The following is a 17871-nucleotide window of genomic DNA, read 5'->3' as shown; positions in this document are numbered from 1 at the left end:
TAAACTGGCCCCAAGACAGGATTTGTTGGAGTCCCTTTCACATTTCTGGCTCTTTTCTCTAATGAGAGCCATTTGGCACATAACTGAACTGATTGAGGGAAAGCAATTAAACCCAAAGAGACTCTCTGAAAAAAAATCATGCTGGCCTGTCGCTGCAGGAATGGACTGACACAGAGGCGGATATCTCTAGTCTGAACTCCAGAGGTGCTAGCGGGCAAGTTTCGTACGAGATGGGTGAAGACACCACGGCGGAAATGAACGATGTCAAAGTCAAATCTAAACTGAAAAGCCACGATTCAGGGATTTTCGAAAAGGTAACGAAACGTCCTATTCTCAGAGCAAACAGGTCTGCAGATCTCTGCCTCAGCTTGTATTATTCCATGTCAGTAAATTTTTCTCTTTCTCTCTCCATCCCCTCCTCCCAAATGCCTTCAGTAACTTGTATAAGAAAGCTGCCATTAGGAGACTCAAATAGAGGAGACGTTAATAGTTTGTCCATTTCATTTGTGAGATATGCTTTCCCTTTTAAAAACAAGAGTGCTTCCCTATAGAAACCACAACAAGTCCATGCACATATTCTGGCTGGTTGTGACACCACTCTAATCTCCTTCCTCTTCTCACACCTATTGGCATGATCGCAATCTCCAACACCAACCCACAAGCAGCTGTCACCTATTTCATCTTGTTAATTTGAAAAGATGCCTGGCAGTCAAGCGACTCCCACTTCACTAATTATGATTTTCATGTGTGCTGTTCCTTTTGCCAGTTCTGCAGCATGGGAGATCCTGTGTCACTAACATTTGAAGGGGAGGGTTGGCCGCAGCACAAAACAGCAAATGTTGTGTGCCCGGCAACTGTACGGAAATCATTATGCAAAGCACGTGCCAAACATAAGCAGGGGAGAGCAGTGCTGATGAGAATGTGCTGTGGGGAGCAAGAAATCTTTCAAAAGAAATTGTGAGGCTCATGGCAGATAAGATTGGGCAGAGCATTTTTTAAAAAGAAAAACTCTGCTGCCTGTATCATAACTTACACATCCTTACATAACTTACACAAGACAGAGGAGCAGCACCCACCTTGAAGAACATAATAATAATAATAATAATAATAATAATAATAATAATAATAATTTATTCTTTATACCCATCTTCCAAAAAATATTAATATCATTCCCCAATGAGTGTTCCTTCTAAGGGTGGAAACTGGTGGGATGGACCCAAGATGAGGGAAATTGTGTGCACTGTATGTGTGAATGCTGATGATGATAGGTGAAGACATTTTGGTTCACTGATAGCCATGCATAAACACATACCCTTTAATGTAGGTCTGCCTGAAGCTGGTTTCTAACCAGGGCTATTGTTTCTGTCTTTGCACCGGCCCTCCTTCTGTGCCTTTGACAGCAGCCTGGCATTCACATTTTCTAACAGGGGGATGTTTCCCTATCACATTCCATTGCTGGGATGTACACATTGCTGTTGGTCCTTTCCATTCTGCACATCAGATTGCTGCTGTTACCGGAAAAATCCGAGGGCTCCCTTGGACAAAAAGTAAAGACACCAACCAGAGTAATTTGGAGCAAATCAGCAGCCTGTAGGCTTGGCCTTTATTGACTGTTGCAACAGGGTGCTCCCCTCACTTGCAGGTGAGAGGAAAGACACAGAAAAATGGTGTGCCAGACCTTATAAAAACTTTTGAAATTCCCATCCTCTAGGTCAAGCCCACCCCCAGAAACATCATGCATACATTACAGAAAGGAGGGGTTGAGGGAGGAGTTGGGGTGGTAACCTGAGTGTCCTGTCACCTGGCTGGTTCCCTTCTCCTCCTCCCCATGAGTCATTTTCTGAAGACAAAAGGTAGTCACAGTTTCCTGCCCCCTGAGGGAAGATCTGATCATTGTCCTTTGTTCCAGTCCATGCTGAATCCATTCCCATATGCAAGTTCTTTGTGATCTTGATTGTCTTCTGTCTAGGACCATCAGGGTTGGCATAGCAACTGGGCAGGGCTCCTGTGGATGTGCTGGGATGGTGAAGGGATTATGGTGCCCTGTATCAAACCTTCCCCATTTTGTAGTCCTTCCTTCATGGAGTAAAATAAAAGGAGAACAGTGCAAATCCGATGCATGGTTGATTTTCTATGAATTTATAACAGAAGCATAGCGTATGTAGTGTGTGAGTGTGAGTGCGTGTGAAGTTTGTACAAAGTGAATGATGGGGGGGGGGGTTCCTGCTACACTGCCAAAGTCACAGGGGAATTGGCAAATTTAGTTTGACGCCCCTCTCCTCCTAAAAATAAACATCCGGCATTCTGTTTCCAGCTCTCCACCACTTTCTGTCACTGTTGCCCTCAGAAGGGCATCTTTGGCAGAATATTTATACTTTCTCTCTCTCTCTCTCTCTCTTGCGTTTTGGCTTGTTTTTATATGGTGCCTTTTGTTATGGAAAATCCAAAATACTGTTTCACTTCCCTGTGACCGCAGTCGTGTCCCATAAATAATGCATTTCTATAAATAGTGGCTAGGAGGGAACAAAGCAACATTGTGTCCAGCCAATGTTGCTTCCCCCCCCCCGTCTCCCCCCCCCCGTCAGCCTCACCCCCATGCACAAAATACACACTTTATTCAGCTTGCAACCTTTCTTTCCTTGGGTGCCTTTGTGTGTGCAAGTGGTTCTTTTCCGCGCTTGTTGCCCCTTCACCCCATCACAATCTCCCCTGCCTTTCCTCTCCTGCATTCACACCCCCAGAGGCATTTGAGCTCAGCCCTGTGGCCCCAGGCTGTGCCCTTCTAGATCAGGGAGCTGTTCTCACCTGCTGCAGCTTCTATGGGCCTGCTGCTGTTTTGTGATTGGCTGCTGGAATAATCTCAGTCCTATCCTCTGATCTCATTTGCTCTTAGTCCTGTAAGATGGGAACGGGATGGGGTGGTCGTTTAAACTGGGCATAACAGTATATTTATTTGGGACGCGGGTGGCGCTGTGGGTTAAACCACAGAGCCTAGGACTTGCCGATCAGAAGGTCGGCGGTTCGAATCCCTGCGACGGGGTGAGCTCCCGTTGCTCGGTCCAGGCTCCTGCCAACCTAGCAATTCGAAAGCATGTCAAAGTACAAGTAGATAAATAGGTACCGCTCCAGCGGGAAGGTAAACAGCGTTTCCGTGTGCTGCTCTGGTTCGTCAGAAGCGGCTTAGTCATGCTGGCCACATGACCAGGAAACTGTATGCCAGCTTCCTCGGCCTTAAAGTGAGATGTGCGCCGCAACCCCAGAGTCAGTCACGACTGGACCTAGTGGTCAGGGGCCCCTTTACCTTTTTAACAGTATATTTGGGCATATATTATCGTGTGCAGCACAGCACTGGTGCAACGGGTGGTGCCAGTCCTGGGATGGCAGAAAAGAACACCTAATAATTGGTCGCCCCTCGTTCCTCATTTGGCCAAGTCATAGTTGCACCGGGCACTGGGCACAATACATTGCACGGTTATTAAGAGAGGGCGCAATCATAACTTACATATGGAATTATCCTTCTCACACAGCACTTAGAGAAGGATAGGATCATGCTGTGACAACTCCATATCCAGGGGTAAGAACTGTCTGCACTGCTACACACTCTTTCTTTCCCTTCTTTTGTAGACTTCAGTGGATGCAGATGACATTTCTATGGCAGAGGTGAATATCCCAGATTGCTGGTTTCTTTTCATAGTGTGAACATTTCATGTGATTCTTTCAGGGATGGGGATGTTCAGGGAAAGCAATGCAACCATGCCATATATTAAACACCTCCCACTTGACATGCTCAGATTTATTTATATCTCTGTCCATCCGTCTAATCCCGTGGTTCCCAATGCCCCGCAGGGGGTGCAATTTGATTTTTAAGGGGGGCAATTTGGAAGCTTGTTTAAACCAAGTTAATGGCCTTTTAGGTTTCCTCCACATGAATAGGATTTCACTTTTTGAAAAATAAGAATTATATGTCATGGGGGAGGGTCAGGATTTTAGATATGCTTAGGTGGGGCATGACCCAAAAAAGGTTGGGAACCACTGGTCTAATCCATCACATTTCTATCTCGCTTTTCCTCCAAGGAGCTCAAGGTGGACTCTCCTTCCTTGAAGGTTTTCAAGCAGAGGTTGGATGGCCATATGTCCTGGATGCTTTAGTTGAGATTCCTGCATTCCAGGGGGTTAGACTAGATGACCCTTAAGGTCCCTTCCCACTCTACAATTCTATGACCACACTGCCAGAAGGCCAGTGCATAGCAGCGCCTTTCCCTACCAACAGTTCCTGATACTGCTAATAGTTTGCGCCCTGGCTATAGCTCAAATATCTCGCTGTTTATTTTCTGGCCTGTAATATGGTAGTGGTAGGGGTGCATATTGTTATATTTCACTGCTCAGTATTTGCCACTCTTTGTAAATCTTCTGTATGCTGCATAGGGAGCATAGTCCAGTCACCACTGCATATTCCATAAGGCAAAGAGAATCAAAAGTGCTTAGTTTCTTTAAAAAAATCCTTTCTCTAGGACAGTATCTAGGTCTGGGTAAATCTGTTCATGCCAGTTTCTTGTTTCTCCAATCTTAAATTCAATTTGCCTGGTTTCTGCATCAGTCTGCGATTATTATTATTTTAAAAGTCTGCCCCTCTCTCCCAATGTACATCTTTTATATGCCATTTCCTCTAATAAGACACATTTTTGCAAGCCATTTCCCCTAATATAATGCAGTTTTGAACAGTACTTTCACCAATATACACATTTCTGTGTCCACTTCCCCAGAATATATGTTTTGTCTCGGACAGAATTATTGGTTAGAGTGCTGCATCACAAAATGGAGAAAAATATGGATTTGAATGCATTTTAATTCACATGTTGGTTCAGGAAGCGCAAAATTCCCCTGCATCTTTAGCAGTCACTTCCTCCCTTCATTAGCTCAAACCTCTTCCTGCATTCATCTACTGCTACTTAGCAGGTGATCGGTTTTCACTCTGCATAGCTGGGATGGGTGAGTTGCTAGTTGGAAGGGTGCAAGCCTGGGCCAATCCACTATTTCACAGCCTCCATTCTCGCCCTGTAAAAAAAAGAAGAAATTGCCAAGCTCAGAGTCTTGTTGCTGAAATCAACCTGCAGTCCTTAGTACATGTACATGCAATGAAAGTTGCAACCTTAATGCACCCTTAAATATTATGTGGCGCTTCTGAGCAAACATGCATAAGACAGAGGTGGAAGAATACACTTTACTATGCACTGACATGGGGCTTACTTTTGAGTAAACATGCATTGGCGACAAGCCAGTGAATTAATGCACATGTAAAGTGAACAGGTGCTTAAGGCTCCTGCACCTTTGAGAATTGTGTAGAAGAGGGAAATTCAACAGGTGCAGCTTACACAACCAGTGGCACTTGCTGAAGTGCCCTCTTCTACAGGATTCTTTGTGGGGCAGTGACCCTGTTTTCTTTTGCAACAGGCCACTCTATCCATGCCCCTGATTTAAAAATGAGTCTTTGGGTTAACCAGTTCAAGACCTATGTGGAAACATGATTGTGGACGCTTTGCACAATTCTTTATATTGTTTCTTTAGGACTTAGCCTTTGGAAACTACATCTTTGGAGACAGCCTGGTAAGTTGCCATCCAGCTTTCAATAATCTGTGGGAAATGTGAACAATGTGGCCTCCCCATAGTGTTGGGCTGATGATGAAGCCAGACTTACAGGTATGTAGTTTTGGCGTGATTCTGAATCCAGCTTTGTTGCTGGAGACCCAGGTAGCCTCTGGCTAGAAGCACCTTTCGCCAGCTGTAAGTGGTGCGACAGCTACAGATGTTCCTGCACCAGGAGAGCTTGACCACAGTAGTGTCATTGAAATTCTACTCAATATTATCCAGATTAGATTCCAATGTATAGTTTAGCAGAGTAAAAACTTAAAACACATTGCAGGATTCCCCAGAAATAGACCAGAGGCAATGAATATTTCATCCAGCAGAGCTTTAACGGCCACTGAAGACTAATAAGCATTATGGTCACAAATCCAATACATTCAGGATTGACACTGTCCATAAGAAATCCAGTTGCAGCAGACTTAACTTAAACTTTCAATAATTTATAGTAAGTCTAAACCTTAACACTAAGCATACAATATACAGAACACCACGCCAGAAGGAAAAGAGATAGAAAGAGAAAGTGAAGCCCAAGCTCCTTCTGGCCCCATTTTTATAGTCAGCATGACCTTGACTGAAAGAGGTAGATCTGTTTAAGCCGGCTGTACTCAGCTTCTCTGAAGAAATAACCCAAACATCAGGAACCTTCTGCTTGTTTCTTTCACACAGAGAAGCTTCCAGAACCCTCCTGAATTAAGTAGAATAGGAAAGATCTCTAGCACATCGGATCAATACTTTCTGTACTAAGAAATGAAAACTGACAAGTAGTTCAAGTAGCACACTGGTGTCTTCAAGGCTTATTACTGCAATGCCTCTTTGCACAGCTTCTCTTTGTGCTCGATCTAGAAGCTGCACTTAGGGCAGAACGCTGCAGCACAACTGCTGATGAGAGTGAAACCCTACTACAGATTACATCTCTGCTCAGAGATCTGCACCCGTTGCCAATTTGCTCCCGGGCCAAGTTCACGATGTTACCATTAGTATATAAAACCCTTAATGGCTTGAGACCAGATTGCTTGCAGGCTCGCCTTACACCCATGTATGCCCACTCTGTGCGCCAATCAGCGTGACTGGCACCATTACAGGTGCTACCTAATGCCCATTCCATAGTGGCAAGATTGCCCACACATCATATATGATGTCATACATGGAGCAAGGGGCTTGGCTTGGCTTGGCTTGGCTTGGCTGAAATGGGCTTGCGATCCAAATGGGGAGCCGGACAGGTCTAATTAGGCATGTGGTCTGGCGGTTGCTAACCCCTGTTGTAAATCTGTAGCATGAATCTGAGAACGGGTCTCTGCATGCAGCAGAATGAGGTGTCAAGAGTCCTGAGGTGTTAGAATAGACTGTGCCACTTCAGACTGCAAGGTGTGTGTCTCACTTTTTAATGCTTGACTATGAAAAGAAAACATTCCTTGCAAGTAGGAAAGTAGCATAGTTACTAGAACCATTCTAGACTCTAGAACCATTCTCCCTGGTGAGCTCATTTTCTTCTGGCAGGCAGGAGAATCCGAAAAATTGTAGCTCCTACTTGCAGTCCGAAGTGGTGGAATGTGGCCAAATAGAGGCTGTGCCTTTAACAGTTGCAAAAAATAGGGTTTTTTAGCAGGTATTGCATGCATTGTATCTACAGTACCTTTCTTCTTTGATTGTGGGGATGGACAAACACTGAACTCCTCTCTTGACATGCACATTGTTCTGAGGCCTGTTTTGACTTGGCAAGGGTGGATTCTCCCAATGCATGTGGCAAATATACATCGCTTCCCTCCCACCCCATAGGCTGTTGTCAACTCAGGCACATTGTGTATTAACCTCTTCTTTCTCGTACTTTCTTAAGACAGGTGACGATCAGTACACTTTTGGCGTGAGGGCAGAAGATTCTTGCTACCTCTCATCTACAGCCCAGATACCCAGCATTGTGGTAACCTACAGCAATGTCCAGCGAATGGAGCTGCCTTTTCAATCCAACTGTGACCCTTCGTGCTCCAGGAACTGTGGCTATAGCTGGGAGAGGAACTCCAGCAGCCGGCTAGAGTGGCTGTGCCAGGATAGTGCCTTCGGTCCTACGCCAGAGACACACATGTGTCAGCTTAGTGTAGAAAACCTTCCAAAACATCACTGAAGCAGGAAGAGGGGGCAGAAGAATGAAAATCGCCGGCTTTCCTGTAAAGATTCAAAAACAGCTCCACGATAGTTAATTTGCTTTACATGTTGATTGCGTTCTCCACAATGTTTGTGCTAATAAGTCGAGCATTTAAAACGAACAGAGATAGTAGCCCATTTTATCCTGAGAACAGGCTCACACATGAATCTTGTATGGAACAATCTACACCCAGCCATCCACAGATCGCAACTGTCAGGCAGGCAATCCCTGATAATGTCCCGCTTGGAGAGGCAGCAGGCAGGGAATCGGCTGACATGCCCAACCTTTTTTGACCAGTGGGGGGAATGTTGAGAAAGTGTTGCATGTGCCAGTCGCAAAATGGCTGCCATGGTGTGGCGTAACACAAAATGGCCACCACATCTGAAAGAGGCAGGACCAAAGATGGCTTGGGCACCCTCCCTGCATCAGCTCTCCTATCAATGGGGAGTGGGGAGCACCTACATCAGCCACAACTGCACTTGCTCACTCTTGGTTTGAATGGAAGGGAGGTTTGGTTGTCCAGTCCTGCCATCTAATGAAATATGAGCATGTGTGCAACACAGAAGCCAAAGCAGTGCCAATATAAACTGAACAGAAACAGCAAACTGTCCCTCATGCGTTGTTGATTTTTTAAGGGGATATTTAGTGAGACCTTTCACAAGTATTGTAGAAGATCCTGGTGGGCACATGCATTGGTGGCCCCCTAGCCTGGTAGCTCAAAGGGCTATATAGCCTAGTGGCTTCTTCTTGCAACAAACAGATGCCTGGATTAAGGGAGGGATTTTGAAGCCTTACAGCCAGCAGTGGTTTGTGATAGGCTCTCCAGAACAGGGAACAACTGTAGCTCCATGGTGGGTGAGCACATGGTTTGTTGCAGAAGGTCCCAACACTGAGCCAGATTGACCAAACCATCTGACTTGGTCTAAGGTAGCTTCCTATGTCCTCAATTGCCTGATTCCTGGGACCAGGAGGATTCTCATCTGTGGTGTTAGTCTCCTCCTGCCTTAAACTACCTCCAGTTTCCTTCTTCACGCAGCAGCCCTGCTGGTGCCAAGAGAAGAGGACTGGCACCTGGTGTTGCAATGTTCCTGGTTTGAGCTGTACAGCTACTTGGTACCAAGATGTGTGACTCAAGGCCTGTGTGGATAGTGTCATGGCATAGCTTAGTCACTAGGTGGCGCTGGGCTTGTGTGTGTAGCTAAGTGGTGTCAGGAGGTTCCTGCTGCTGTTCTGTTCTTGTTTAGAGAAACAATAAAGTTATCGTTTAGCTCCTTGACTAGTCTGTCCACTCAGCCTTCCATGACAAGGCCTATGTGCATATCAATCCTATCGTGCAACCAGTCCATACCATTTTTGGTGGATGATATCTCATCCATAGGGCTTTCAGGCATAGCTAAGTGGTCTTTTTGTCACAGGTTCTGCTGAAGGATACAAGTCGATAGCATATTACTGCACCTCAACTCTTGTAGATCGTGTGTAAATGGACTCTAGAGCCCTTTGGAGAGGGAAAAAGTGGTGCCTGCCATTTTACTGTATGATGATTTATAAATGTATAAATAAGATGTTTCTGTCAAGATCAAGGCATGGGGGTTATGCACATGTCTCATGGAAAACGTAACATCTGCACTGTGCTTAATCCACATGGGACAAGTGTCACAGGAAGACCGTGTGACACCCGTCTACACCCTTCACCAAGTTGCACTTAATGGATGATGTGGAGGTACCAGTGCCAACATGGGATGCATGCCCAGGCATTCAGCTGAACATGCAAATGCTCCAAAGTGTGGATGGAGGGGTGGGGTGTGCATGAAAGCCATGCCTCCAATGTCCTCATGCAAGTTGCTCCCCACCCCCTGCTCCTCCGCATTCCTGAATGTCTCCACATCAAGCAGTGGGCTCACATAATTGATCAGGGATCCTGCTATTTCAGGGTCCCCAGTGGCACCGAGGGGGTCAACTCATAAGTAGGAACCCTCTGCAGAACTTTCCCACTGAGCACAGGGGTGATGCCTGTGACTGAACATGCAGGGTGCAACACTCACAGGACTGCTTCTATGCATGCCCCCTGCCCCAGATACAAAGTTTGTATCTTCAGGCAAATCTGTAAACATACTTAATGCCCATATATTGCAAACATGGGGACAGAGAAGGTCTCTCTGTGCGATAACTGCAATGTGTATTCTAGGCTTCTATCAACAAGATGTCAGGACTTGCGCCTGCCCTGGGCCCTGAACTTGGCACTTTTTCAGATAAATAAGCAAATAAATTTATTGCCAGCCCATGACGAGCAAGTGCCAGAGCAGGTTACAATTTAAAATTCAACATCAAAAACAGTTAAGTCACAGAAATAGGATTGAGAATGACAACCTGCCCTCTCCTGAGAATGGCAGGAAGACATTCAACCTATGTAACCAGCACCCAGAACAAGGAAATACCTTCACATTAATAGGCAAGAGGAGATCACGTGGTACATCTTGCCCCATATAGAAGCGACTTGAGTCAAGCTTGCCCTCCAGAGGATTTTGCTTCTCTCTCTCTCTCTCTCTCTCTCTCTCTCTCTCTCTCCCTCCTTCCTTCCTTCCTTCCTTCCTTCCTTCCTTCCTTCCTTCCTTCCTTCCCTTGTTCTCTCCACACACAGCACCCAACCTGAACTTCACGCAACCTATATCCGATGCAAAATAGTATCATAACAGAAAACACAGTGTAGGTTTTATTGGAAATTGGAACGAATTCATTGTCTTTGGGAACAAATAATGTAACGGCGATGTACTTTGCAATATTTTATGATTTTCAGTATCTTGATGTACTTTTTCTTTTTAAACAATAAAAAAATTGTATATATAAATATCCACAACCTGTTGCCAGATATCTAGGCTGCTTGATTTCTGATGTTATTACTCCCCATTATTGCCTTGAGGTAGAAAGCAAGATTATGAGGTCAATGAGGAAAAGAAGGGAATACACAGTTCAGAAACCAGGATGGCTTCTTCTCACTAAATAAAAAGATGAAAGAGATTGATTATAATTCCTCCGTTCATCTGTCTGGGCAGGATATTGACTTAAGGCAGAGGGTCTGATAGATACTAAACTGATTGAACAGACAGTCTAATAACAAAATATTAGATGTCATTCTGCCAAACCAGGCTTCCAATTTAATTCCACCGATTCACAATGCCGATCCAGAGAATTGCATCTTCACTACCATATGCTCCCAGACCTCCTAATCTACCCCATTAGGGCCTCTATTAGACACATACCATGGGTTCCTCTCTTTCCCAGGGCAGATAAGGGAGATTAGGAAGGCCGTCTTGAGTATAATCTAGGTTGGCTTGTTTGTTGCCGCACCAATAACATGTACTGGGTTCACACCACAGTCAAGGGCTTGTTGCCAGATCTGCTAATGAGTAACCAACAATTAAACCCCTGTGTTGCAAACAGTATCAGTAATATCCAAGGCAACACGATGACCAAGTACAACAATGCAATATCAATGTAAACTCTTTCTATAATCTATACGGAACATTGAACAATATGAAATATATGAAATATTCACTCTCTGCAAAACCAAATAAACAGGAATCTTATAAATCTTTGAAAGTCCCAAAATGTGCACTCTTGCTCTGCTAATGAGCCAGTGCGCACATTCTCATGAACTTGTTTTTTGCATGTGTACCTGCTAAAATGCTAATTTGGGGAAACCAGCCATTGCTGCTCTTGGGATCTTCACCAGCAACAATTGGGTGCACCCAGACAGAAATATATCAGCTTTGATTCTTTCCTAATTTGGGGAAACTGAGCACTGACCGACCATTAGTATTCTCACTCTGGCGAGACAGCAACAACCACGTCATCACTGCAATTATATCTATGTATTGTAGTTACCAAAGGGCAGATTAAAGTTTGACCAAAGGGCAGTTTAAAGTCCGCCCCTCCAGCCCAGTCGTATGCAGACCTACTCAGAAGTAAGTCTCCTTGAGTTCAGTGGCATTGGCTCCTATCTAAGGGCTCATCCATGCTTCTGTTTGTCCCCTGATTTCTAGACATGGATCCAAGAGGCTTTTCTTGTCATCCTACCGCTTTCCCCAGGAAAACCTGCCATTTGCTTCTGAATCGGAGCAAACGTCAATTGGGTTTTCTGCAGGTGGGCAGTTGCGTACCCTCCAACATTTCTCCAGTGAAAATAGGGACATCCTATTATTATTATTATTATTATTATTATTATTATTAATATTATTATTACCACCACCACTACTACTACTACACTATTTATAGCCTGCCCATCTGACTGGGTTGCCCCAGCCACTCTGAGCGACTTCAAACATATATAAAAACATAATAAAACATTAAACATTTTTAAAAAACCTTCCCTATACAGGGCTGCTTCAGATGACTTCTAAAGGCTGTATAGTTCCTTATCTCCTTGGCTTGGGGGTCACATAACTCCATACCCTCCAACATTTCTCAGATGAAAATAGGAACGTCCTAAGGAGAAGAAGGACATTCTGGGATCAAATCAGAAACTGGGACGGCTTCTGTAAATCCGGGACTGTCCCTGGAAAACAGGGACACTTGGAAGGTCTGCATTTGCTCTGATTTAGCAGTAAATGGTGTGTTTTCCCAAGTAGAGTGGGGAGACCAAAGAAAAACCTCTCAGACCCTTGCCTAGAAATCATGCGACAAACGGAAGATATCATGAGACAAAGGGAAGTGTGAATGAGCCCTAAGTGTGTCTAGGGTCTCCATCTCCAATTGATAAATATGTGTGGTATATTGCCTTACTTGCCCTTGAAAGGCATCTAATAAGTCTTATAAATAAACACAATGTGTGTCCCAGTGCCCCTGTGGAACTTTGAAAGCTTGCAGGACTTTGGTGAACAACAAAAGTAGCAGGTTAATCTATTCTGCACCTTGTATGTTGCAGTGCGGCCAAGTGTCCATTAACTGCTTCCTTCGCCTCTTGGCTTTTATTACTATTTAATATGCTGTGGCATATATAATATTCTTTACCCCCCCCCCCCCCCCGGTACAACTTTGCTTACAGTGAGTAGTGAGGAAATCCTTCGCCGGCTAGTAATGCCTTCTGAATCTAGAGTGTAATGTTCAGCTTGTACCAAAGAAGATTCTGCTGCTATAAAAAGAACTTCAGCTGTTAGAACGTGTCTGCTTACAAGAGGATTGAAATGCAACTGTTAATTAGCAAATAACTTGCTCCCGCAGCATTTGAAGTCTCCTGTATGTGTGTGAAAACTTGTCCCCTCCTCCCTACTCTCCTCTTTTTGAACAAACAAACAAACAAATCTCCACACTTCAACATGAGATAAACCAATCCAGGCTACAATTCGACATAGAAGTTTGGGGCTTCATCAGATACGACGGGAATCACATAAAGCAGGGGTCAGCAAACTTTTTCAGCAGGGGGCTGGTCCACTGTCCCTCAGACCATGTGGGGGGGCAGACTATATATTGGGGGGGGCCATGAACGAATTCCTATGCCCCACAAATAGCCCAGAGATGCATTTTAAATAAAAGCACACATTCTAGTGTAAAAACACAGGGCAGGTCCCACAAATAACCCAGAGATGCATTTTAAATAAAAGGGCATATTCTACTCATGTAAAAACACGCTGATTCCTGGACCATCCGCGGGCCGGATTTAGAAGGCGATTTGGCCGGATCCGGCCCCCAGGCCTTAGTTTGCCTACCCATGACATAAAGCACTCAGGGTAAATCCATACTAGGGGTCTTATTGAAGGGGAAGTTTTAGAACTGCAGTGGGCGGGGAAAGAGAAAGTTTAACTCTTTCCTCCCTGGTGTGGTCCTGCTTAAAATCTGACTCCCCTCCCCCTCGCTGCTAATTACATCAGGAGGGAAGTTCCACCAGAGGTCAAAGGAGTTGCTTCCACATTTGTCCTTTTCCCTGGAATTCCTATTATTTGCTCACTCAGGCCTGCTAGACTAACATCACTGCCAGACTGTCACATTATGATTATTTTTGTCCTCCCATCTTTTTGAAGACCTGGGCTGTGTACCTGCGATGCCACCAAAGCATTCAGAATGCATTCTTTCCCTCAGTGAATCCTGAGCTCTGTAGTTTTTCCCCACACAGAGCTATAATACTGACCGGCAAATTCATGTCGTGCTGCTACAGTGGATTGAGAGGTCATGCGCACCAAACCGACTTCCCCCAAAGTCTGGATATTTCGGAATAAGGAAAGGGATGGGAGAAATGTACAGGAAGGTGTGCCATAAAACTAGCTCAGTACTGTTTACACTGACATGTAGTGACAGAGGTGAATTTACCTGTGCAGAAAGTAATAATAATAGAGGCATGGTCTCTGGGCATCTGATGGGGGATTTCGCCCAACCAAATTCGATTCAACTTCATTAATCCATTCATCTTCAAAAAATTTGCACCTTGTTTGCTACTGATAAGTACAGAACGAGGTTGTGTTTTCCATAAAAGCAATAGAGACATATCCCATCAGGCTATAGACTGACTTGGTTTCACTCGATATCCATCACAGGTGACTTAAAACGTCCTGAGATGCATCATTCTAAAGCCTGGAAATGTAAGCATCTTTGACCTAAAAAAGTCAATGGTTCCACTAGGATATCGTTCATAAGGATGGCCTGTGCTTATGTCTCTGTTCCGGCTGTCAATGTATCCTTCACAGAACATACATTTTGGAACCTGTCTCCAAATGACGCACAAAATATGATGCATTGTGAAAATTGGGCACCCTATTTAAATGAAGGATGTGTTCAGGCTGAAGGAGGGTGTGAGCTGAGGTGCTTCAGTTTGGCTTTTTACACTAAAACAGCTGTCCTTGGGAGATATTATCTGCGTGTGGCACACGAGCTTTTCGCCTCCAGAGACACTGAGTTCAAATTTCAGCTCAGGTTGCTCAAGTGAAAATGTGCTTGATGGTCTTGTTTCCCCAAGTACAAAAAAATCACTCGGCGCTCTGTCACATTTCAGCAAATTGGCAGGCGCTCCCAGAGAGGGGCTGATGCCTGGAATGGCAAGAGGTTGTAGTAGGTCAGGACTGAAGCAAGCATGTGGAATTGCAACATGCTACCAGCCTATGCAGAATTCTAGTGAGCTGGAGTTTGGGACCTTGTTCCTTTGGATACAGTATCAAGCCACTTTCAGAAACAAAACAAATTAGTTTAAGTGTCAACCAGTTAAATAGTTTTAGGTTGATCAATCAAATCATTTTAGGCTGTTATCCTATAACATCTTTCCCGGGTGTTTTGAGCAAACATGCACAGGATTGTGCTGTAATCTGATATAAGACTTTGAACCAACTGACTGATTGAATTTAAACAAATTTGCACAATGTCAACACCCCGACAGGGCATACTCCCCAGGGAGTAGGGAATGTTGGTATCAGCAGAACCAAGGAATGACAGTGGTGCAAGGAGGTTAATTTCGGACTCTTGAAGTTAAATGGAATCTCCATGCTTAGAGCATGTTGGCCATGTGTCCTGCCTTACAGAGGGTAGTCCTCTGTTTGAAGGGCTATCCAGTCCAAAGATCAAGAACAGGGGTCAGCAAACTTTTTCAGCAGGGGGCCAGCCCACTGTTCCTCAGACCTTGTGGCGGGGGGGGGGGGCGGACTATATTTTTTTTTGGGGGGTGAACAAATTCCTATGCCCCACAAATAACCCAGAGATGCATTTTAAATAAAAGGACACATTCTACTCATGTAAAAACATGCTGATTGGGCTGGTCTCTCCAATGTGCCGTAAGAGAAGCTTTTTTTGTTTTGTTACTAAGCCTGAGCAAAATAGTGTGAGATTGACTTATTCACTGCTTGTACTGTATAGTTCAGGGGTCAGCAAACTTTTTCAGCAGGGGCCTGGTCCACTGTCCCTCAGACTTTGTGGGGGGCTGGACTATATTTTTTGGGGGGGTGAACAAATTCCTATGCCCCACAAATAACCCGGAGATGCATTTTAAATAAAAGGACACATTCTACTCATGTAAAAACATGCTGATTCCTGGACCATCCACAGGCTGGATTTAGAAGGCGATTGGGCCGGATCCGGTCCCCAAGCCTTAGTTTGCCTACCCATGATCAAGAACCATAAGAAGGGAGAGCAGGAGCCCTGAAGTTGCCCCTCAACAGTTAGTATCTGGATAACAGATTGAGCAAGCACACAGGTCACAGTCTTCACGGCTATATTGAGACGTACTGTATTTCCATCTAAACTTGCATATAAGACGAACATATGCAAATGTTACCCAAATGCTCTCTTGTCCTCTTTTTTGAAGGTGCATTTCCTCTGCTTTGGGGTTGATGAGTGTTCTCGCCCCTAGTTCAGAGGCTGATTGCCCCTAGGTGTATGGGACAATCGCCATGGGATGGTTGTCAACTTCATGCCCAGCTTGTGAGCTTCCTAGAGGCATTTGGTGATTCTTCAGCCGGAGACATGGGGAGAAGGCCATGGGAGTGCTGATAATATTTTTTGGAGGACAAATAGAAGGGGTTTTGTGGTCAATGTCTTTAACTAAGGAAAAGGTTCTTTTCATTCTTATTCGTGCTTCATTCCACCGGAAGGAAGGAAGGAAGGAAGGAAGGAAGGAAGGAAGGAAGGAAGGAGTAAACTGTGAAGCCCCATGTAACAGGGTAATCTTTCAATTTTTGTATATTCTTGTTTTAATTCTTGTTTGTACTTCACATCTAGGTGCCAAGCCTTTAGTGCTCTTCCTCCTGTTTGGCCCCCAGTTAGCTTTTACTGCACATGCGGGGGGGAAGGGGGGGAGAGACTCTTAAAGAGATTAAGGCTAAGCCAAGTATTAAAGCTGTCTGTATTTTGAGCATCATGTGCAGTTGTGCCTAGAGAAAATTGTAAGGGTTGTGAAGTGACACTGAGAGTTACACAGGGAATCAGCCTGGCCCATAAGGTCTTGTTTATTCCTTTAGCATCATAAAGCTGAATGGTACCCACACTGGATTATACCGTCCAATTTCCAGGCCCCCAACAGAATATGATGTACTAATAGCATCTCTGAGAAGCATTTGGGCTATACAAATCAATGGAGGACACATTTATCAATAGGTATTAGTTAGCGAGCATGTATGAGATTCATCCCAGCCTAGCCCAGCCAGCTGTCATTTCTGTCATTAATCCAGTATGTTAGATGTCCAGAAATTAACCTGGATCTCCTGGTTTGTGGTTTTGTATGTGATAAGTATGTGATAAATATTATGGATTGTGATGCGAATGGAACGAGCGTAGACACCTTGGCTGTCACAGCCTTAATAGGAGATGTCACTGCTAGAATGTTTCCGGGTTCTTTTAAAAATAAATAAATTTGGATTGTATAGGGACAGCTACCAAAATCATTTGAGTTTTACTGTTTTGCCAATGTTGGGCTCCATTTCTGGTGTTCTTCCAATTCACTCTTCATATTTCCAAGCTTTTATTGGCACCTGTGAGGATGTCAAATTTAAACAACAACAACAACAGAAGGCAGAAATCTTACACGGAGATAATGACAAAAGACAACAGCAGAAATCTGGTACTGGAGGTGAAAACTCCTAGAGGAGTTTGAAAGACCTATTGAACATGACAGTTTTATATGTGCAGCCTCTGCTTGTGGTTCCCTTTCTGTGCTGAATCACAGAAATCACACAGGGCGACTCATCTGCATTCTTATTTGCCATTTGAAAGCAAACAACAGCACAATGTGTCAGTGTTCAGTGGCTGATTCTATTCATGTAAATAGCTCCATTTTAGCCAACGGAGAGAGCCCTCTGCCGTCTCTTCCCATTCATCCATTATCAGCTGAGCGATTCGTTTTTATTTACTTTTAAGTTTTGCCGAACTCCCCTTTTCTCCCCTTGTTCTTTTGGCGGAGTTAAAAGCATCTAATACCGAATGTTTATTTTCCGATGTAGTGTTGCTACTTGGAATTTTTGGCTGCCTGGGGTGCAGAAACTAATTTTGCTGTTGTCGTTTTCCTTTCCAGCACGAGAAATGCAGCAAGCTGGATAAAGTCAGGGAAAGAAAGAAAGAAAGAAAGAAAGAAAGAAAGAAAGAAAGATGCAAGTCAGTGGCCAGCTGTAGCTTTAAGGGAT

The 17871-nt window shown here is 44.4% G+C and overlaps 1 protein-coding gene across 3 annotated transcripts in view; it reads left to right on the top strand.

The window, feature by feature from the left end:
* The window catches only part of OPN4 (opsin 4), a 41254-nt gene extending 30617 nt beyond the window's left edge, over positions 1 to 10637 (top strand). For 2 of the 3 annotated variants that reach the window (XM_079975688.1, XM_079975689.1), the window contains 4 exons: positions 159 to 314; positions 3625 to 3660; positions 5566 to 5604; positions 7478 to 10637. In XM_079975688.1, coding sequence (XP_079831814.1) covers positions 159 to 314; positions 3625 to 3660; positions 5566 to 5604; positions 7478 to 7762 — 516 coding nt within the window. In that variant the 3' untranslated portion in view covers positions 7763 to 10637. Of the gene's footprint in view, positions 1 to 158; positions 315 to 3527; positions 3573 to 3624; positions 3661 to 5565; positions 5605 to 7477 lie in introns of those variants that run through there. The other variant, XM_079975690.1, reaches the window with a different exon arrangement.
* Positions 10638 to 17871: the final 7234 nt, after the last annotated feature.

This window comes from Podarcis cretensis (genome assembly GCF_951804945.1).
Source record: "Podarcis cretensis genome assembly, chromosome: 5".
NCBI lineage: Eukaryota > Metazoa > Chordata > Lepidosauria > Squamata > Lacertidae > Podarcis > Podarcis cretensis.
Note: the sequence above shows the minus strand (reverse complement) of the source record. Positions and strands in the feature narration are given on the sequence as shown.